Raw genomic sequence first — 23,498 nt, 5'->3', positions numbered from 1 at the left:
TAACTACCTTTACTTCTTTGCCAACTATCTTTTCCAGAAACACTCTACCACAGGGATAGGCACTCTATACTTTTCTTGTGTCTCGGCACAGACCACAATTGGAAGGTGCAACCTTTCCCACAATAACAATAACAATGCAAGATGTCCAACCTTAACGCCTACGTCCTTCATAAACAGCTGTTGGGCTTCATTCTGCTTCATCTCTCTGTTGGCTTCCTCTGCCTTTTCTTCATCTTTCAGCCGGTGCACAATAGTCTGAACGGTCTTTACCATGTTCTTCAACTCATCAGGGTACGGCGTAGGATATCTCTTCAAGTTCCCTTCCTGGTTTTCACCAAAACATATGAATGGTTACCACAGGCATTTTAAGTAAAGCATGACCGTGAAATATATAGGCATAGTTCCACTTTGAATTGCAGCAAAACCAGTGACACAAGTGGATTAGGTATGAAAGGCAGTTTGTATCCTATACAAATATATATGCCAAATTACTCACAGCAGAAAGAACTACTGACCAGGTAATTCCACCTAATAATGAAAATTCAGCTAAAATAAAAGGGCAGTAAAGTCTGGTCCTGAAAGCAGGTATAGGCCCTGTACCGTGTTGTAGGTGAGCGACACAATGTCTGTTTTTAAACAAAGATGGGGTTGGCAGGAAGCAGTGTGTTGCCCACAGACCACAAGCAAGAGCATGATGGAGTGGGCTGTGGAGGATGTACACTGGGGTACATGTTTAAGACTAGGTTTCATCTAGAACATTTCAACCCCATACTGTTATTATATTTAAGATGTTATGAACATCTGTTGGTGGAGTATTTTACATTTTTGGCATTTAAACTTTGTGTCCCCTTACGATGAGGTGAAATGACTCCTAACATTGATGCAAGTTGTGTGCATATGAAACCTGTCTCTACCACAACATCAAAGCCTTATGCCAAACATAAACAGTACTTCTTAGATGACGATACAACTGTACTTTACAATGCTGACAGCGACATCACGACTATCAGAATCCCAACATATTCCATTGCTAAAGTATTAAGGCAAGGCTGCGGGAGGGGGAGGTCAGGGTTAGGCTGTGGGAGGGGAGGTAAGGGTTAGGCTAAGGCAGCGGTAGGGCTAGGCTGCGGGAGGGGGAGGGTTAGGGTGCAAAAAGGAAGGGTTAGAGTTACCATACTTCTTAAAATGTGTCACGATTATGATAGTTGGGATGCTGCCGTCGGGTTTAACTGTTGGGATTCCATACCCAACCCCATATGTGTGAATGACCCTGACGTTGAAGACCCTCAAGCTCATTTAACAAATCTATAGCAGTGTCTCCCTGAATGAATCTTAGCAATGAATGAATGATCTAACACAGCTAACACAGGGTGATACATGCAGGATACTAACCCGTGCTGGTGCCTCTCTCTCATCCTTGTCATCATCACACTCAAAGGCAACCTGGGCTCGCTGCTTTCTCTGCTCTTCCCACAAAGAGGGGTTAAAGCTCTCATTGTCTGATGAGAAAATAACTGCAAAACAATTAGAAATAAAAATAAGTTTAATTCCACATGACTGTACTGCTGAAATCACACCTCCTGCTGGAGCTGGCAGCACAGAGACCACAACCCCCAACCACTAAGAGCAGAATTCAATGCCCTTTTACGGCATGTGCAGCGAATCCTGTTTTGGATTCGCTGCACATTCAACGCGTTCCGGAGGGCTGGAACATTAGCTGCCAGCCCTCCTTGTCTCCCTATTCAAGGCCGCTGCCCCTGCCGGCGATTTTTAACCTCGCCGCAGGGAGCCGGGGGACGGTGGCAGGGAGATGGAAGTCTCCCTACCTGCCTCAGAATGTGTGTGTGTGTGTGTGTGTGTGTGGGGGGGGGGGGGGGGCTCCAGGGGACACAGGCAGCACAAGCCTGATTCACCCCCCCAAAAAACCCCGGTGAATTGAATACCGCCCTAAATATTTTTTAAGGTGATGACTGACTAAGAGAAAGACAGCAAGCTCTGAGTTAGGAACTGATTGGTTGATGCTTTATCTTTCTCCAAGCTGCTTAATATTACCCTTAGTGGCAGATGTACTAAGCCTTGAAAAAGAGATAAACGAGTAATGAAGTACCAGCCAACCAGCTATTAACTGTTAAGTTGCACGTTACATGCCTGTGCCGATAAAGTGATCTGCTACCTGAGGGGATATAAACCCCACTCCCTCTATAAAGGATACATACAAAACAGAGGAACACAATGTATAAGAAAGCATTTTGCATAACTATTTCCAATAACCATAAAACAAGCCATGTGTGTCATCAAACCGATATAAAAATAAATAGCAGATTGTATATATTGTAACCAATAGACAACACATGAAAAAAGAACACCATTTAATTTAGCTCCAGGGGAGAGTATATATTAAGTACATTTGGGGGGGGGGGAGGAGAAACACTGACTGAATAGGTCAACACATGTCAAAGAGCAAGTGCAGTTCTGCAGATTCATAGTAAAAATACGACCGCAATTACAGAATATTCCTGTTACATATGGCAGCCAAAAATAATTTCTGAACCTGATTATTTAGAAACAAATAAACAAATGTAGTCAGTGGAAAATGTGCACCCACACTGGGCATGAGCCAAGACAGAGACTAGTAAAGAAACAACAGAAGACTGCCTGGTCCCCATTCCCTGCTGCCTGACTGCAAAGGATTAATCTGCAAGGTAAACATCTAACATTCCTTCCTCTGTGACATCTAATACAGCAGATTGTTATCCCAGAACAAAGCACACTGGCCAGGACAGCTTCAGCATGACACATGCCCCTAACACAACAACAACAAATCTATACCTTGAACAGAAAAACTTGCCCGTTGTCCACTATAACTATCTCTGACATTCAAAGGAGATCTTCTTAATATGAATTATAACTTCCCAATGCAGCTCGTCTGTATTTTAAACAAGAGTGCAGCAGTAAGGAAAGGCTGCCTGGTTCTATCACTGGTTTAGGTGTGACAGCCAGGATCAGCAATGCCGATTACCCCTCTTATTTACACTTCTCTCCTAGGTGTATAATCAGCAAGGTTGCGGCTGAGTACCATCTATAGAACCTACCATTTACTTCTTCAAACCACCAGCACAGACTGCCTCGTAACTGTATAATTATTTATATCCTATCCTAATGCTGACCATACACTACTCACATGAATCCGATGAATCGGGACAAGAAATCGGGTGAATAGTGGTCAAAACGAAGGTATAGGACTTTAGATCCATTCTGAGATGCGGTCCTTTGAGCACCAGATGGGACCTGCTTGCACGTCCAACCTCCAACTCAAACAGCTTCCTGGCAGCGGGAAATGGGATCGCATGCAAAATGACCACATGCGATGCGATACATCACATGTGATCCTGCCACCCGGGATAGTCCCGGGTGGCTCAAGGGGTACGGCGGCAACTACTCTGAGAAGTTGCAGTAATGTGTGGGGCCCTTAACTTATCTTCTTTATTATTTTATTTAATCAGATACCGTTCATAAGACCCATTGCTGGAGGTTGCAATACATTTTTCGAGAACATACAAACTCATAGCAGACATGACCTTGGTTGGAAATAAAATTGGAAGTCACTTTGAATTCCAACACGTGCCTTTCCCTGCGCTTACATTACAATGTGGTCTCTTCCATGTTAGACAATGTAAAATAAACATAATATATAGAACAATCATCAATGATATTGCGGCCCACACCTGGTAATGTCACATCCTACTAAAACAACAACATTTACTGTCTCTTAAGAAGAAATTAGACCTAATCCTTACGATCATCAGTCCGTGGCTGTTGCGGGAACATGTAGTTTGTTAAGACCATTTTCTGTGTATCCTGGTTAGACTCTTTCTGCAGCGGGATGAGCGGCTTAGACTGAAACAAACAATTTCACTTAATGCCAGAAAATGACAACGCATGATTATTACCTTTATAAAAACAAGTCTATATCACACTTTCCATACAGGGTCATTATTTATTACACATTTTGCATGGTCCCCTACAGAGGTGCTCAGGAAAACTTCTAGTGTCATGGCTACTGTAATTGGCAGCTACATGTGCAGTCACTTCATTGCTGGAAGGCCACGTGGAGGGATCAAGAAAAAATAACCATCTTGCAGAAAAAAAGGACTCAACTGGTTGAAGTAATAGGTACTTGTTTAGTTTCACCGCGGCCGATATATCGGATGCGATTTTTTACCTGTTCATAACCCCACTATCCACTACACATGGAGTTGATTTTATATAGTGTGGCGAGCGCAGTAATCCGCGTCCCTTCGGGCTCGGTGGCTCGTCACACTATATAAAATCAACTCCATGCGTAGTGGATAGTGGGGTTATGAACATATAAAAAAATCGCATCGGATCGTCCGATATCGCATCCGATATGTCGGCCACCGTGAAACTAAACAAATACCAAGTAATATGTTTAGCTCCTGTCTACAATGCACTGAACATCTTCCATTAAAACAGTGGCTCTCAAAAACCCGAGGAATCCAAACAGTACCCATTATCCAGGTCACTTAGCAGGTGCATACTGTAGTAATCATTACTCACAGACATAGTTTAAAAGATCCAAAAGTGACACCAATTCTTTTCACGTGTGATTTTGAGAGACATAGAAAACAGCAGGCTAGCATATTCTAACTCATATACAATATCATTTCCAGTGCAGTAGCTATAGCCAAGGGACCAGGAAGATCGTTAACTAGCCCCAAAATTGGCATTCAATTCAGCTCAATATGCTCCCCATTACATCCACTCATGAATGCTGTCAATTTGTGGCCCGATAATCTGTATTGTTCCCTCCACGTGGCCTTCCAGCAATGAAAGTGTAACCTTTCTCTGGTGCCACGTGTACATAAGGCATCCCCTCTTAGTGGCTGGGGAAGTGGAGATCCAGAGACTATTTGAACAAATGTACTTGGGGAAAAAACAACTCCACCAAATTGCTAGAACAAAATGTATTCTGAACAAATGAAGAATTGTGTTCCGATATGAATAAATGAAGAACCACCTACGACCACAGCACGCAATACATTCCCTAGCAAACTACTGCCCCCGGCATACACACAGCTTTTCTCTCCTCTAATTCTGTCACTCAGCTGCAGTTCAATTAGGTGACCCCGGAATGACAGAGAACCACAGAGAAAGCCCAGCAGTGAAAAGGTCACTTCCAGTGAAGTGTATCCCTACCTGATTATCTGACAGCCACATTGCAGTGAGCTGCTGCAGTCTTGTGAAAGTAAAGGGCAGGTTCTTCAATCTGTAGAAAAAGCAAAAACACAACAAATATAGTTGACAAAAGATTTTTTTGGTGTACTTGGCAGATAAAGTGTGGCTTATGTCAGAACATGTGATTTACAGAACAAGATTATCCAAGAAATCATTAAGATCCTATACTGTAGGTTTAGAATTTACTAGGTCTTATATAGAAAATGCCATGACAGACAAATTCCATTTATTTTGCGCACAATAACATAAATCTACCCACAAAATTATACATACACAAAGTAAAAGGGACACATTCATTTAAAGCATGCTCCCAACTGTCATCTTTAAAAAAAACACATGACATGAAGTGATTGGCTGTAGCATCATTTATCATGTGCAACAATTTTTTAATCGCGATAATTGGGCCTTTTTGGATCTTATTGGAATTCCATCTCTTTTCATGTGATGAGAAGTGTACATGGGTATGGGCTAGGAAAGCAGGCACACCTGACAGCTTGATCTCTTTCAACATTACTGGGGCCAGTGTGATCGTAAAATGAACACAAAGAAGGCAAATAACAATCTACTTTAAAATGATTTATACTGAAAGGCTGTGCAGCTACAACGGATACTTGTCTGGTCTTTATCTTAACAGAAAGCTGCACAGGAGCTGTATTTGCACTTCTGGAATGCCTTAGCCCTGGGGTAGCCAACCCTAGTCCTCGAGAGCTACTGTACCAACAGTGCATGTTTTGCAGGTCTCCTCACAGAATCACAAGTGAGCTAATTCGCTCCATCGGTGTATCTTTTAAAATGTGTCAGTGACTAATGAGTGCAGCTGTGCAGCAGCTAGGTTATCTGGAAAATGTGACCTGTTGGTAGCTCTCGAGGGCTAGGGTTGGCTACCACTGCCTTAGCCTCTCTTTCACAGAGCGGACCTTCCGCTAGCTGTAAGAAAGCAGGAGAATCGCTAAGAGACAGGATGAGGGCTCTCAGACGCACATATCGCAGAAAGCAGTCAGGTAACCCAAAGACGACGGTTTTCCAAAACAAAAATTTTAAATTGTTAGAGATTTCACACCTAGTCTTAAAAAATTGTGAAAATGTGTCCTCTTTGTGGGAAATTAGCATTATATTTATGAAAGGTCATTGAGAGCCTAAAAAATAAAAATCAGGTTGACACTTGGGATTTTATTCAAATACACCAATATTTGTGTATTACTCACTTGTTATCACTCAAATTAATGACCTTGAGCTTCTGCATGTCTCCCATCTCCTCTGGAAGAGACTCCAATTTGTTAGAATGCAGGAACAATACCGTGGCATTTTTCCAGTTTCCAATCTATTTAAAAAAAAAAAAAAAATATTGGAAAAGATGTAGGCTGTACAACTATGCTGCACAGTTAGTAATTTTACATGCAGGGTAAATAGTGGCTGCTTTTGCATGACAAACCGCTTTATTTTTACACAGAGTTTGAATAAGAGTCTGAATAAACCGTCAAGTGGGCACAGATGCTTACAAACCATCCACATTATCCCCTTAAATTATCCTTAGAAAATAGAGCTGCGGCTGGTGAAAACATAGCTTTCACTAAACCTGCATGTTTTCTTGAGTAAATGTTTTTTTTTTTTTTTTTTTTACTGTAATTGCATAGCCTGTAAAACAATATTGGGGGAAACGCATGTTTTTTTGCTCCTGATTTTTAATTGGAGCTAATTGGATACCACCCCCCCTAAGATTTCAGTAGTAGAACAGTATGTGACAAAGTTCCACTTAATTTATGTTTGTGTCCTCTTACATTGCTGAAAGACAAACAGAACCTTTGCCGAGAGTCGGCGGAACACTATACTCTGCCAGCAGCTGCATTCCCTTTAACTTGTTTCACAATGTTCTTCATGTTCTGAGGTTGTGTAGTTTATCTTTGGCTTGATCGGTCAAGATGAAATGTGAAATTAAATGTATACACTAATTGGTTTGCTGGGCCACTTATCCTTCGCTCTAACCTCCTGCCTTCATCCCAAGCAAACAAGGTTATAGGGAGATGGCCTGATAATACAAATGAACATGAAAACAAACTATTACTTCCTCCCACTCATCTTTTTGCTGATAACATTCACTGAGACTGGAATTTATACGTAATCCTTCATGGCAGGAACACACTTCCAACAAAGTTTTCTAAATTCTTTGGCAGCTAAAAATGGAAAAGTTCCAAATCGCAAGTAAGAAAGCATCAGAAGCTTGTGTTTTCCATCGCCATTGGTCGGCTATAGGCATTTAAAAGGTCCGAGCTGAAATCAACAACATTTTTGTACTAGGGAAGTATTTGACTCTTGGGAAAAACTCAACACAATTCCTCTATGAGGATTTTAATGTAAAATGATTAGGTCTATATATAAAAGGACCTGTCTGCAGATGGTGGGACTTCCCATGGTTTCCCAGAAATAGAAGACGGTGCTACCCCATACTGTAGGTGAATGCAGCTGAAGCTCTAAAGCAGAAAGCAATTGTCTGACTTGGGAAAATAAGTTTCAAAAACATGTGTGTGCATGAACATGGATGAGTAGATTCCTAAAATATGTAATTATCTCCAAGAGAAGTGAGACACTTATGATGCTGGTAAACTTGGCCTTGACACATTTAATATATATCCCCCCCCCCCCCAATCGCACACACCCGCACACATACAAAAGTATATAAAAAAATAATAATTAAGGCAGATGATACACACACACTCTGGTAAGTATATATTTGCAGTACTCAAGAGGAATGGAACTGAACAATTAATTAATTATGTACAGATAGAACCAGTGGTCGAAGTGGGGCGGTATACGGGGGTATGGCATACCCCCACTTTAATCTGAAGATAAAAAAAAAAAAGTTTTTTTTCCCCCTCAGGATGCTCTCTGATCACTCAGCAGCGCATATTGTGCTTTTGGGTACTTATGTAGTATCTGGGCTGCCGATTTCTAAATCGGGTCGGATCGGGAGATCGCATCGCATCGCATGCGACCATGCGATTCGATGCGATGCGATGACCCGATTTTTCCATAGGAATCAATGTTAAAATGGACTGAGTCCATTTTAACATGGAATTCAATGGGAAAAATGGGTCCTTTTCATACCCCTACTATCCAAGTGGGCATGGAGTTGGATATAAACCTGTGGCGAGCGTAGCGAGCCACCGAGCCCGAAGCGTGGCGAGCGAAGCGAGCCCCGCGAGGGGACGAATACCGTCCCCTCGCGGGGCTCGCTTCGCTCGCCACGCTTCGGGCTCGGTGGCTCGCTACGCTCGCCACAGGTTTATATCCAACTCCATGCCCACTTGGATAGTAGGGGTATGAAAAGGACCCATTTTTCCATAGGAATCATTTTAACATTGATTCCTATGGAAAAATCGGGTCATCGCATCCGATATCGGATGCGATGCGATGCGATATCGCATCGCATCTGATTGTATGCCTTAACTTAAGGCATACAATCAAAAAATCGGCAGCCCAGATACTACATAAGTACCTGCTTTTGTAATACCCCTGTACAACGGGGCAGTCTGGCAGGGGACGTTGATGGACAGGGGGGTGTCCGAAGGTGCGCACTATATTCACTCTTTACTTTTCCATACCCCCACTTCAAAATTTCCACTTCGACCACTGTATAGAACCATATAAATTACAAAATATTTTTCATTATCATCTCAAAACAATGGATCACATATAGTGTGTACAGACGGTAAGATATGGCTTCGGAAGTTGCCGATATAGTGAACATCGGAAGCCATATCGCATGCTGATCGCATCCTTTTTTAGGGCTTGCGAGCCCGATGTGCTGCTGATGCGTGCTCCTGTGTGAGCGCAAATCGGCAGTGAAATAGAGAGGGCAGGCAAGATTATATAGTGCAGATCTGCACTATATAGTCTAAATTTTGCCATTCCATGCATGATCTGATCTGATCGGGACTCGCATAGCACGGCATATCGCCCCCGTGTGGACACACCAATACTCTGGTTCACTGTTTCTGAACATTTAAGTGGAAGACAATGTTTTTTTTTTTATAAATATTTTAGCATTTATTCATTTTAGTGTCTTCCCTTCCACTGCACATGCAACCAGCTTTGGACATCGAGGACTATATGTTTCTACCTCAACCATTTGCTCCCAGTACTCAACAAAAAGAAGACAGTATAATGATATTAGGAGAAGTGTTTACCACCCTATGGGGTCGATACTATTAACCCCGATGTGTGCGGATGATTCGCCAAGTGCAAATCATCACAACACCGGGCGCACTTTACGGCGGCCCGAATTCCCTGAAAGGTGCTCGCTACTCCAAACAGGTGCAAGCAAATCCCAGTGAATTCGGCCCTGCGAAGGGTGCCAGTTAGGGTTCATTCAGGTGCTGTTTTCAGCGTTAAAACGGCACCCGAACGGCAACTCGACCCCCCAAGTATCCGTGTGGCAGCTTTATAAAAATCCATCATTGGGTATAAAACGGTCAAATCTCCTTTATAGATTAACATACAAAAATGTATTTTTGTGATTGCAAATTGCTATGTAAGGATGAAGAATACAAAATCAGTAACCTCTATGTTTATATTGGGCTGCTAGGAAACTGGCAATCTGCAAAGTGACCAATCCTGGCACCTGCTGAGGCAGACTATGGATTCTGTAATAGTAAAGAGGAGGTGGAAGCCAAACAAGCCGGCGCTGCTTACTTTCTCGCTTACACTTTTACTGTAATGGATATTACAACAAGCCACATATCACGTTATGAATGGGAGAGCCGCTGTACCTCTGGGGGAAGCTGTGTTAGGAAGTTATGATCAGCAGCAAATGTCCGTATCTGAGAAAATTGCCCGATAGAGGAAGGTAAAGCTTCAATTTCATTGAAACTGCAATCCAGCTCTTCAAGGGAAACCAGCCTGGAGGAAGGATGTTGAGATTTAAAACATAAAACTTCTACAACGCTTTTACATAATCATTAGAATACTGTAGATTGATATATCTAATATTACAGTACGTGTCCCTCTCTGCTGTGGTGCTTCTAGCACAGAGCTGGTCTGCTTATCAGTACTGAGATATAGACCACACAGTGCTAGAAGCACCACAGCAGAGAGCAACACCCCAGGTAGGGAAGAGGAAATGCATGGGTTTTGGAAGATGCAGGGTGCTATAATGAACACTACCATATTAACAACTGATTAGCCAATTTACTGGTGGAAGAACGGAACTCTGGAGTTCTGTGGAACTCCATCACATCTGTAATGTAATACATCAGAGCAGTGCCCATTCTGCCGATGCCGAACAAAACTATGACAATGAGGAGCAACTTCCTGTAACCTGCTGTAATCAAACATTCCAAATATACTGTGAAAATATAAGCAGATATAGAGGTACTTTATTCAGAATGTAAATCCACAATTGTGTAAAGTCTATACTATGCATGGATTACTAAGATTATAAGGATAAAGTACAAACGCAACATGAACGGATGTGCGCTTATATACTGTACATTATTGCTGCTGTCGCGTCAAACAGCTTCTCTCCTCACACAACGTCATAGTCACAAGGCAATGCAGCTATGACACAGCAGGAGACTGTGCCGATTCATTTGATAGGCCACACTTGCCATTTGTGTGAGGCTAATGCTGGGTACATATTACTGGTCAATATATGAGGTGGAGAAGCAAAAAGGATATGTTATAAGAGAGCAAGTGATGGTTACGGGGGGGGGGGGGGGGGGGGGAGCATCACAAGTGTGTGGAGACCAGATCGAGGGAGTCCCCACTCACATGAGAGGGCGAGGAGGTCCAATGGGAGAGACCAAACGATGTGGTGTGGGTAAGGTGGGAGGCAGAGGATTCTGTGGGGATATATATTGGTATTCTGGAGTCATCTAAGATACTGCAATAAACTGAAGAAAGGAAGCCAGGAATCAAAACTGTAAAGGAATTGGAGGGAGAGCTAGGGGATAGTTAATGACCGTTATAGTGAACAGGTTCGAAAAGGCGTACCGCATGGCCCGCAAATGTAGAGAATGTAAGGGAGGGTTCTCAGTGTATGAGTTGGTAGGAGTAATTGGAGAATAGAAGGACCTTAAATATTAATTAAAATGAATGCATCCACCAGCAACTCTATCCTGTCCTAACAGCTTCCCAGAAACATAATTGCAGAAATAGTACCCGCCCTACAGTCATTATCTGTAACTTAAAATTCATCCTAGATAACAGACTCTCATCAATGTATTCTACATGGCAAACAAATGTCGCATCAACACTACTGCACGCACTTATTTCAGCTCTACATTACTAGATGTTGGGGGCTGAGAACATACCCTCCGATGGAGTCTGGTAAGTACATGAGCTGGTTTTCATCCACTTTCAGAGTTGTCAGTTTCTTCAGTGCACCTGTGTTAGAATAAAAATGAAGTGAAAGTGGCTGTATGCGCTAAGACCATAAAGTCCTGCATTTGTAGTACTCCGGTTACACAGACTATTCCCCCGGAGAACAGAACTGCTATATTATTAATGCTCACCAATACTCAGTGGAGAGTGGCATTTACATGATCCTACTGAGGAATGATCTTTAGTGACAGCCCAGAATGTAATTACAAAATAAGTTTCAGCTCTGTCAGCACTTGTCAGGGAAAGACATGAAATACATTAGGGTTTTACAGTTACCTCAAGTGGCAGCCATCTATATGTACCGTATTAAGGTTATTTCGGAATCCAGCGTAAATTGCAAATTTTACATTGTACAGGAAAAAAAACTATTAAAATGCCCAACTGGAATTTCGAACGTAAGCCCTACTGGGAAAGAGAATAACTGAATGTGTGTGTGTTTTCCGATCCTTGGAAATATCTGCCGTTTTTATGTAGAAGAGATTAAATTCACATTCGATCTATTCAATGATATAAAAAAAATCTGACTTTCGGGAACATTCGAAAAGTTGGAAAAAAAGACGTGGATCGGTGAATCCACGTCTTTCTGCAGAAATGGATGTTTTCTCAAATGCGAGAAAAGAGATGAATCTGCAGCGGCAAGTCCTGGCCGATATATCAGAGTATTGGAAATATTGGCCAGCATTGAATATCTTGCCTTGACTGGCCACTCTGTTCTCCAATTCCTACTTTATTTATGCAACCTGCTCCCTGTCCACTACAGCTGTTCCTCCCAACTTGTATGTTACATTACAATTGTAAGCAGTGAATATCCTGTGGTTCTTTCCATCTCTGCAGTGCATCCTGCTGCCCAGGCTTGGCTCAGCCTCCTTACAAAGTGCTTGGTGTTTAGCTCCGGGCAGCAAAGGCTGTCGGGACCTGTAGTTTATTTCAGTCACTGTGGGTATGGGCCGGGAACCACAGATGCTTTGAAAGTTGCCACATCATTACTCGGGCCAGACCAAATGTTTTGGGGGTGTTCATTTTCAGAACCCTAGTCTAGGGACTGAGGTGAAGGGAAGACTTTGATGGAGATGGTCTCAGCTTAAAAAACGATTGCAATACTTTGGAACATGGGTCTTCAACCTGTGGCCCTCCAGATGTTGTGAAACTACATGTTCCAACATGCATTGCCACATTTTTTTGCCTATAAGAGCATGCAAAAACTGTCAGGGCATGCTGGGACATGTTGTTCCCCAACATCTGGAGAGCCACAGTTTGAAGACCCATGCTTTGGAACAAACATTCCCCTGAATTCAAATGAAATAAGTTTAAGGACTTTTGACGCATTTATCTTATACATTGCCCTGAATGTCATCACATATGCCACCAGCTTTCCATAACTTCCTTAAAAATGTTTATCACCAAAACCATGCTTATTTTAATTTTGGGGATTTTTGCTATTTGGGTAGTTGAGTTACTGTTCTCTAAAAGAAAAACCTTTAAAAGCTAAAAAAAAAAATGGTCTTCATGTTCAACAAACATACCGTATTACGATAAGGGATGGACACAGTGTTCACCTGGACTGTACCATAAGGGAACATAAAACAGCAAAGTGCCACTGGGTAATATGCTAACCTTACCAACTAAATAACATCGACTCTCTGGACACTAACCGATAGTCTCTGGTAACTGTTGCACAGCATTGCTAGATAGCAGCAGGTCCTGCAAGCTCTCACATCCAGAGATTCCATCTTCTACCATTTCTAGATTGTTCTTTGAAAGATCTAAGTAAGTTAATTGCTTCAAGCTTCCAAGGAACTATAGAAAAAGAAAAAAAAAAAAAAAAAAACAGTTTATAAACTAGGAGAGTGACACCGGTCTAAAATATATATATTTTTAAAATGTATTTACAGTTTCTTATAGCGCAGCAGATTCTATTGCGCTTTACAATAGTATACAGTGATAAAACAAACTGGGTAACAACAGACAGACTTGGAGGCAGGAGGGCCCTGCTGCAAGCTTACAGTCTACAGCACGGGTGTCAAACACAAGGCCCGCGGGCCAAATCCGGCCCGCCAGACCTCGTCATGTGGCCCGCGCGAGGAGATAGCACGCAGGGGCAGTGTGTCTAAAACAGGAGTTGTGCGGTCCACGTCCGCGGCCGCCTTACCTGTTCCTCCACTGTCGGCGGCCATGTTCCTGTAGGCACATATGTATGCGGCTACAGAAACATGGCCGCCGGCCTCCACGGCTACGTGGAGGAGGGCCCGGCCGCCTGTTCCCTCTGATGCCCGGCAGTGACAGTCACTGGGTGGGGACGTCATGACGATGACGCCGCCCGCCCATGCGTCTGTAGAGAAGTAGGAGCAGGCAGGGAAGCTGGACCGGGAGTCGGGGACAGTGTGGCCGCAGCGAGCAGTGAAGAAAAGCTGGAAGCCGCAGAAGCTGCAGGACAGACGGAGAAACAGTAAGTGAGGATGAGGATCACACTCACAATAAAAAATATATATATATCTGCTGTTTCCTGAGGTGTCCCCGTGTATAATAATAATAATGCCATGACACCGCAGGCTGCTCCTCCTGTATAATCATTTGTGTGTCATGGCATTACTTTTATTATATTATACAGGGGGAGCAGTCTGTGGTGTCATGGCATTATTATTATACAGGGGGAGCAGCCTGTGGTGTCATGGCATTATAATTATACAGGGGGACCTACAGATACAACCGGCCTTTTGAGGGTGACCAAACCGCTGATGCGGCCCCCAATGAATTTGAGTTTGACACCCCTGGTCTACAGGGACATAGGAGGGAAACACAAGGACAGGCACCAGTAATAGCATAGCAGTCCCACCAAGTTTCAAGTCCAAAAGGGAAGCTATATAATACATAAGGGCCTCAGAGGGTTATATGCATGTGGTACTTAAATATGATAGGCTTGCCTGAAGAGGTGAGTTTTCAACTTTCAAAGTTTGGAGGCTAGTGGAGAGTCTTATTGTGCGTGGATAAGCATTATATACTGATATATATATATATATACACACACATACATACTTACCCCTGGTATATATGTTAATCTGTTGCCATCCATCCAGAATTCCTTCAGACCACTTAACTGTTCAAGTACTTCAGGCTAGAAGATGAACATATAAACCATCATTAAAAAAATGTACATTGTCCTACATGCAACAGCTATTAATAACAATCACACATATCTGCACAAGTGTGAAGGGACTGCAAAGAACTAGACAATAAACAATCAAAATGTAAACCTAATGAAGACGGCCTACTATTTAGTTACTGTATCTTTTTCTGCTTACGATGTTAGAGCCCAAGTAACAAAGCTTGTAGCATCCACAAGAATAGATTGGTTGATAAATATTGGTGGAGCCTTACACCAACCATGTTCAGTGGTGTTGCAGTAAGCTATGGTTTGCCACTGCTGCTTTTTGTCCTGCATCAAAAAACTCATTTAGGAAAGTTGCAGAGAAAGGCACACACGCAAATACCAGTAACATTCGCAGACCTAGCTTTAAATTCAGGGTGAGATGTATGAAATGGCGAAAAGAGTGAAGAAGTTTTGAGGTAACGTGCATTCTATACAATTATAGGTGGCAACCTCTACCGGTCCACTTCAGTCTTTTCACTGCTTCATACATCCCCCCTCAGTACATCTGAGGTGGATATTAAAAAAGGAAGTTATTTTACAGCTACAACACTGCATTGTGTAGCCAAGCATATTCAACAGAAAACATTTTAAACAGTAGAGGTTATGTGATATAGGGGTAGATATATGAAGCAATGATAAGGGAGGAGAAGTGATAAAACCTGGTACTTTATCACTGGCCAATCAGCTCCTGACTGTTGAGTTACAGGCTGGGTTTAAATAGGGACAGTCAGGAGCTGATTGGCCGGTGATAACGTACAAGGCACTTTATCACTTCGCCTCCATTATCACGGCTTCATACATCTACCTCATAGGATCAAAAGCAGTCATAAATTGTCTTTACAGCCTCAAATTAGCCCTTGGTGTAATATCTGGTTGGCATGACTGCCCCAGAGGAGCAGATGACACGGTGTGTGGTTTACTAATAAATAAAAAATCCAACGCCGCCATGGTTACAGTGCAGGGAGCATTTATGGTACTCACCACTTCTGTGAATTCATTACTTCCGAGATCCAGTCTCTCAAGCTGCGTAAGTCTATTCATAGTTCTGAAAGCGGAAGAGGAACAGGCTCAGCATCCGGCTGGATTTTTAAGGCAAAACAGACAACACTTCTAGAATAAAATCTCACATCCTCTAGGCACTAGGAAAGGTTAGCAAATGCTACTTAAAAAAATGAATGAAATGTCCTACTGGACAGCAACCAGAAAGCTGGGTATTGTAGCTGAAGGTGTTACAAGTAGCAGTAAGTTACCACCTACCTGTGGTTAAGGGAATATTTCAAAGTACTGAACACATTAGGCTAGAATGTCTTGTTAGGACCACAAGTAAAATTATAGGGGTGCAGCTACTTAGCCTGCGTGACCTTTATGAGATCAGGGTATTTAAAAAAGCCTGCCAGTACTATGCGTGACCCGGGTCACCCACATTGGGGGATTTACATTAAATTAACATCAAACAAGAGATTTAGAGAGCCTATATCTCCTACCAACCTAGCATCTATGATTATTACTCTGTATTTTCATGTCAACGAACAATGTTATGACAATTACTAACTTGAGGTTGATAATTATATGTGGGAACTAGGAATCAAACTAAAACGTTCTGTGCACATTCTAACTTTTGCTTCCAGGGAGTAAATGCTGGTAAATAACGACAACACAAAATACTAACAACAGAATGTTAAATTAAATACTAGACTGCCCATCTGGGAGTACAGATTTACTTTCAGCAAAGCTCTGGATAAAACAGCAACATTATCCCGCTGTTTAATTTGCAAAAGCCCAGTGTGCACTAGAAGTCGTGACATTAATGACCAGGAAATCACAAATCAGATTTACAGTAAGGCTGCAGAGAGAAACTGAGGGGGTAGAGACTAACTGGGGGAATTACAGCTAACAAACTACTGGCCCTTTTATCTGTTTTCCCTACTTTCCATTCTGGTCATCAGATGAACCTTAATTCTTTTTTTAAAACATCCGGAGCAGACACTGGATTGTTTTTCAGCTAGTCTGATAATCAACTGTGCCAGAAGCAGAAGGCCGAGCACAGCAGCAGGCAGAGAAATTCATGAGCTCGATGCTTAGTGGCAGTGGTGGCTCCAGACGTGGGGTTGCAACTCAGTCCAAAATTCAAAGCCACAACAACTGCCACCTCAACCACTGCCAATCATCTCATGTGGGGACTCACTGCCAGTTGGTGTAGCTCCCCTATTTCACTAGGACTAATTTACATCCCTTAGCTGGATGTGCCAACTATACATGAGGCCTATAATCTACAAGATAAAGACACTTACTTTGGTAACATTTTCAGCTGGTTCTCCCGAAGCTCCAAAATTTGAAGTTTAGTAAGCCTGTAGGAATAATTTGTGCATAAATAATGATTATGGGAAGGGATAAATAAAACCATTTTATGAAGAATGATTAACATATCTCACTGTACACATGGCAGGACAACAACCACGTCATTGTTATAAACACATACAGATGTGTCCTCGTATATCATTGCTGCAGACGTGCCAAAAAGCTCATCTTGGAAGCCATGCCACGTGAGAATCTTCTAGCATTAGTATTTTGTTTGAAAAATGCACCTTAATTGCAATACTATGCAACTAGAGTACACAAGGAGAGTGTGCCGATTAATTTGATATAGGACACTTTGTGTGTGTTCAACTGAGTCTATGAATCTGTGTTACAAGTGTCACAAAGTAGCAGCAACAGAATTTCTTTTCAATTTTTATTCTATTCGTAAACAGACTCAGTCACACACAATATACAAGTGTCATATATCAAATTAATCAGATCAGTCTCCTTATGAGTCCTAGCTGAGGTTAAGACACATTTTTTGCCACAAAAAAAACTAAATACACACTGCCAATGGTAATCAATGGCATATTGAGGCTGGAAGTATGAGAAGACATCTGTAAAATGTATATACACATCATCATCATTGTTAATTTGCAAGGTGACAAATTCTGTCGGTCAGAATATATACAGTAGAACCAAAAAATCACGCACGTACAAATTACAAGTATACATCAAATATGTATACTTATAAGTAGCAAATATACACAAGTACAAAATCCATTAAATAAATTGTAAAAAAAACAAACTGTTGGCGTAATGGTTAGCATTAATACCTCACAGCACTGAGGTCATGGTTTTGATTAACACCCTGTAGAGAATGCAGCCAATGTTTAATTCCCTAGTAATAGAAGGTACACACGGTGAGATTTCCACTATTTTCTATTCGATTTTGCATATAGATGCAAAATCGAAAAATCGAAAGGGCATTGAACTGTTTTTCTACATTTGACGCAGATTCAAACCTGATGCACACTGCACAATGCAGTGTAAATCAAATAGAAAAATAGTCTTGGGAGGCAGGAATATATAGTACAGATCTGTACTACATAGTCAAAATCGAATGTGAACACTGTAACCAACCCAGATCCAGACCTAGACCCAGACCTAGACCCAGATCTAATAGGGGTCCAATACAAAGGGAAATCTCACTGTGTATACACACACCTTAAGGGCTGTAAACACTGAGCGACTTTGAGCTGAAAGCAGCTCAGTTTTTTCTTTTGAGCTGCTTTCAGCTCAAAAGTCGCCCAGTGTGTATGAGGCAGCGATGAGCACTGATGTGTGGCCTCAGCAGATGAGCAACGGGGTTTACGGCTTTCCATAGCGTCCTGCTATGGAAAGTCGTCCGCCCTCGGGAATAAAAAAAATCGCTAAAACGGATAAAAAAACTGCTCAGTATATATGCACAGTGATTTCCCCCATCATCGGTGAATATACACGCTGGGCAAAATTGCCCAGTGTGTATGAATCTGAACTCTGGCTCAGATTGTTATTACAAATCTTAGCAGGAATCAATTAGATCTGTCCCTTCTACATTTTACACTGACAGAAATGTAACAGTCCTGTAGAGGAGATAATGAGGGTCACTTATGGTATGGGTAACTTTCATTTTAAATTAATATAAATTAAGACCTTGGCTACATATGATGTACTTTCTCATATTGGGCCAGATTCTCTAAGCTTCAAAAGTGATAAAATGGAGATTGATACAGCCAACCAATCAGCTCCTACTTGCCATGTCACAGACTGTGGGGCAGATTTATTAAGTTTGGTGAAGTGATACTGGGTGAGATTTAATAGGATGAGAGATTCAGAAAGTGAGAGGTTTTGTGAGATTTCTCCAGTTTTTTTTTAAAGCGGCAATCATTTGCACTTCAAAATCAAACTGGTTTTGCAGTGTAAATGATTGCCGCTTTAAAAAAACCTGGAGATTTCTTACCAAATCTCTCACTTTCTGAATCTCTCATCCTATTAAATCTCACCCAAAGTGTCTGGTTTTTATCACCGGCCACTCAGCTCATAACTGTGAAGTTACAGGCTTGGTTTGAAAAATGACAGGTAGGAGCTGATTGGCCGGTGATAAAAACAAGACACTTTGGGGGGTATTCAATCGTTGTCGTGCACCCGCAGCCATCTCCCGACGGGGGAGATGGCTGCGGGGCCCTATTCAATGCTGTCTTCCCCGACAGCATTGAACAGGGTTTGACCGCAGAACGAGCCCGACATCACAAGCTGTCGGGCTCGTTCTGCTGAGAAAAGCAGGAAATAGGCGAGCTCCTGGCCGGAGCTCATCTATTTCCGTCATCAACTTGCGGCCACGCCCCCTTCTCGCCGCTCGGCGGCCGGGACAGTGAATCCCGACTGCCGAGCTCCGGGCGAGCTGACCAAGAACGGGACAGGGGCACGGCTGTCGAGCTTGCTCGACAGCCGTTCCCCTAACATTGAATACCCCCCTTTATCACTTCACCGAGCTTAATAAATCTGCCCGTGTTTGAAAAATGTCAGGTAAGAGCTGTTTATCACTTGTGAAGCTTAGAGAATCTGGCCGATTATGAGATCCCTACCTTATTTATTATTTATTTATTAACAGTTTCTTATATAGCGCACACATATTACGCAGCACTTTACAGAGAATATTTCAACATACACATCTGTCCCTGCCCCGGTGGAGCTTACAATCTATATTCCCTACAACATGTACAAGCGGATTCAGTACTGAATCCCGGCGGTCGGGATCCCGACGCCGGAATCCCGACAGCCGAAATGCCGACAAGGGGGGGACGTGGATCGCCCCCCCTTGCGGGCTCGCTGCGCTCGCCACGCAGCGGGCCCGGTGCCTCGCTACGCTCGGCACACTAATTTATTCTCCCTCCAGGGGTGTCGTGGACACCCACGGAGGGAGAATATGTCAGTATTTCGGCGGTCGGGATTCCGGCGTCGGGATTCTGAACGCCGGGATCCCGACCGCCGGGATATTAACTGCATCCCTGTACAAGCACACACAGACATTCTAGGGTTAATTAGCCAATTAACCTACCAGTATATTTTTGGATTGTGGGAGGAAACCGGAGTACCCGGAGGAAATCCACGCAAGTACGGGAAGAATAGACAAACGCCGCAGTTAGGGCCATGGTGGGGATCAAACCCATGACCTCAGCGCTGTGAGGTAGTAATGCTAACCATTACACCGTCCGTGCTGCAACCTTGATAAGAAAGCTCCCTTTGAAAAATGTAAATACATGAAAATGTGAGCCTGCAGGTCCTGTCCGGGATATGGCCAGGTCTGACTGCATTACATCATTATTGAATAGGACATGGCCAACAAGTATGTAGGTGTAAAGATAATGGGCCCCTCCTCATGACCAGTGCTGAACAAGAACAACGGGTTTTCAGTCATTGATTTATACTTGTACTGCAGCAATTTTACAAACCCCACAAGAATTACACCATGTGAAAGGCAGCCAAATGGAAATATTTAAAAGCATCTAAAAAATCAATCTGCTGCCAAAAAAGTAAAAACCAGAGACCTCAGATGTCACCCTGAGAACTTCTAAAGGGATTTCCCATGTGGGTTAACTACATTTAAGCATGGAATCCACTTTATTAGATGACTTAAGAATTCAAAAGAACAGAGCCGTGGTATGTTTAGTGCATGCTTGGCTGCAGACCTCAGTAAGCTGCAAATTACAAAGAGCAACACACATTAGAACACTGTGCCCATGTCAATGATAAACCAAAATAATGGACAGAAGAAAAAGAGGAGGATTTACATTGCTGGCACAGCTTCAGGAAAAAGAGTACAATATAAGCATTCAGAAGATAATCACAAAAAGTATCAAAGTTTTTCTTTGTTGCAACATATAAGAAAGTGGTAACCGGCAAATCACAGGACTGGGCAATTGCGGCCCTCCAGATGTTGAGGAACTACACATCCCAGGATGCTTTGTATTAGTTTTGCTATGTGGCCATGCTGAAACAGATGCAAGGCATGCTGGGATGTGTAGTTCCTCAACATCTGGAGGGCCGCAATTGCCCAGCCCTGACATTATTGCACGTTTTTCCAAACCAACAGAGAGAGAGAGAGAGTTATCAAAGACTGGTGAGAGATAACGTACAAACCAATCAGCTTGTGTCATTTTACAGGCTGTTTGAAAAGGACAGAAATGATTGGTTGGTTCTTTATCGTTCTTCAAGCTTTGATAGATCTGCCACCTGTTATGTCACACAATGTATAAAATAATCTGCTTGCACACTGTAGGGGGTCAGATAATAACCAATCATACACAGACATATCAATCAGATCTAGCATTGTATAAACCTTGTATAAACATTGTAAGCATGTGCGGAATGCTTCACCTTCACTGAATAAACTGGATTATAATGATTCTGTGCCCTGTCTAAAAATGTATCACTTGCAAATATACCATTATCATTAAAAATATATATATTTTTTGGTGAGGAACAAACCCCACAAAAGCTGAACAAGCCATTTCAGACCTTCAGGCTAAAAGGTGGCCATACATCAGAAAGACCAGTCTTACAATCATGATTGCGGCTCCCAATATCTTCACTGCCATGGGCTACCCAGAAGCTGTACCTCTGTTCTCTGCTGGTCAGGGAGGGAGTGTCACATGACTCTGGTTGTATGAGCCATCTAAAGACAAATTGCATGTACTTAAAAGCACATGCAATCTGCTCCCAATCCCAACAGATCCGACGTGCAGCAAGTCAGATCAGAGGACCAATCTTCCAATCTCCCGGAAAATTGTGTGATTGTATGATTGTGTACACACGATGTGCACACAATCCATCTTACAATCGATTGAGATTGGGTGTAATGTCTTTCTGATGTTTGGCCACCTTAAGATTACAAAATAAGGGCCAAGTAAGGGACTGCACACCTAATGTAGTTTGTGGAGGTTGATATGTATTTAGGCACTCTATCATATGCAATTAATGGTACCATGCCACTCTGAGGTGTGAAACAGTTTTCGGTACTTGTTTCCTAGCACGGCGCCCACTACGGCATTTGCGTAGTGGGCTATTCTGCGTAGGGAAATACATTACATGCAAAAATCGCATCGCATGCCATACAATAATGGCATGCGATGCGATTTTTGCATGTAATGTATTGACTGCTCTCTGTTAGTGAATACATTAAAAAGATAGGGTACGATAAAAAAGTCGCATCCCATCGCATCGCATGCCATTATTGTATGGCATGCGATACGATGGGATGCCATGCGATTTTTTATCGCACCCTATCTTTTTAATGTTCTGATTGCACATACAATAATGGCATGTAATGTGCCATACCATTAAATTACATATAATGTCATTTAATTACGCACCCACCCCACCCCAACTATCCACGTCAACGCGTCCTCCGACTTTTTCATTACCACACTATCCACGTCGGCGTGGAGTTGATTCTATATAGTGTGGTGAGCGCAGGGAGCCACCGAGCCCAAAGCGTAGCGAGACCCGCGAGGGGGCACGGAATACATGTAAAGTTATCCGCGTCCGCTCACCACGCTTCGGGCTCGGTGGCTCACTGCGCTCGCCACACTATATAAGATCAACTCCACACCGACGTGGATAGTGGGGTAATGAAAAAGTCAGAGGACGCGTCCCGCTGCGCTCACCACGCTTCGGGCTGGCGTGGATAGTGGGGGGGGGGGGGGGGGGGGCTTAACGTTAAACCTATTTTTAGGACATACAATCATATGATTGTATAGCTAATGTCATGGCATCGCACACCCTATCAAATCGCATTTTGCGGGACATGCAATGCGATTTAGTGGGGTACAATGATAATAAAAAAAAATACATTAAAAAGTCACATCGCATGCCGCTATAATGGCCCATGCGATGCGATTTCCCTACGGTGCCGTACGTAGGAAATCTGGGCACCGTGCTAGGAAACAAGTACCCAGTTTTCTTCTGAAAATGTAATGTAACATATTATACATACCCTCCAACATGACCCATTCCATTAGGTACAAAATGCTCTGTTCCTGGACTTCCCTCTTAATTTATGATTGCTGTCACCTAGAACTAGTTCATTTATAAGACAGGTGTGTCAACACAGGTGATGGCAATCCTATAAATAAGAGGGAAGTCCTGGAAAAGAGTATGTTGTACCTAATGGAATGGGTCATGTTGGAGGGTATGTATTATAGATTTCTGTATACAGCAAGCTCCTTTGGGTTCTTGCCCAATATGTGAAACTTTCCTCCTACTGTGACAGGCTCATGTCATACCCTCCAACGTGCTGGCAATCATACATTACCAGGGACGTCTAGGAACAGAGCATTGTGTACCGAATGGAATGGGTCATGTTGGAGGGTATGTT

The 23,498-nt window shown here is 42.7% G+C and overlaps 1 protein-coding gene across 4 annotated transcripts in view; it reads right to left on the bottom strand.

Moving 5' to 3' along the window:
• ERBIN (erbb2 interacting protein) overlaps positions 1-23,498 on the bottom strand; it is a 181,176-nt gene that overhangs the window by 35,409 nt on the left and 122,269 nt on the right. For all 4 annotated transcript variants that reach the window (XM_083152725.1, XM_083152715.1, XM_083152738.1 and 1 more), the window contains 11 exons: positions 17,074-17,130; positions 15,764-15,827; positions 14,672-14,746; positions 13,287-13,431; positions 11,565-11,637; positions 10,023-10,152; positions 6,462-6,577; positions 5,218-5,287; positions 3,798-3,897; positions 1,393-1,514; positions 151-324 (listed from right to left, as the gene is read on the bottom strand). In XM_083152725.1, coding sequence (XP_083008851.1) covers positions 151-324; positions 1,393-1,514; positions 3,798-3,897; positions 5,218-5,287; positions 6,462-6,577; positions 10,023-10,152; positions 11,565-11,637; positions 13,287-13,431; positions 14,672-14,746; positions 15,764-15,827; positions 17,074-17,130 — 1,126 coding nt within the window. The remainder of the gene's footprint in view (positions 1-150; positions 325-1,392; positions 1,515-3,797; positions 3,898-5,217; positions 5,288-6,461; positions 6,578-10,022; positions 10,153-11,564; positions 11,638-13,286; positions 13,432-14,671; positions 14,747-15,763; positions 15,828-17,073; positions 17,131-23,498) is intronic.

The sequence above is a fragment of the Crinia signifera genome, chromosome 1 (assembly GCF_055691185.1).
Source record: "Crinia signifera chromosome 1, ASM5569118v1, whole genome shotgun sequence".
Taxonomy (NCBI): domain Eukaryota; kingdom Metazoa; phylum Chordata; class Amphibia; order Anura; family Myobatrachidae; genus Crinia; species Crinia signifera.
The sequence above is the reverse complement of the archived record's forward strand: the minus strand, read 5'-3'. Positions and strand labels throughout refer to the sequence as shown.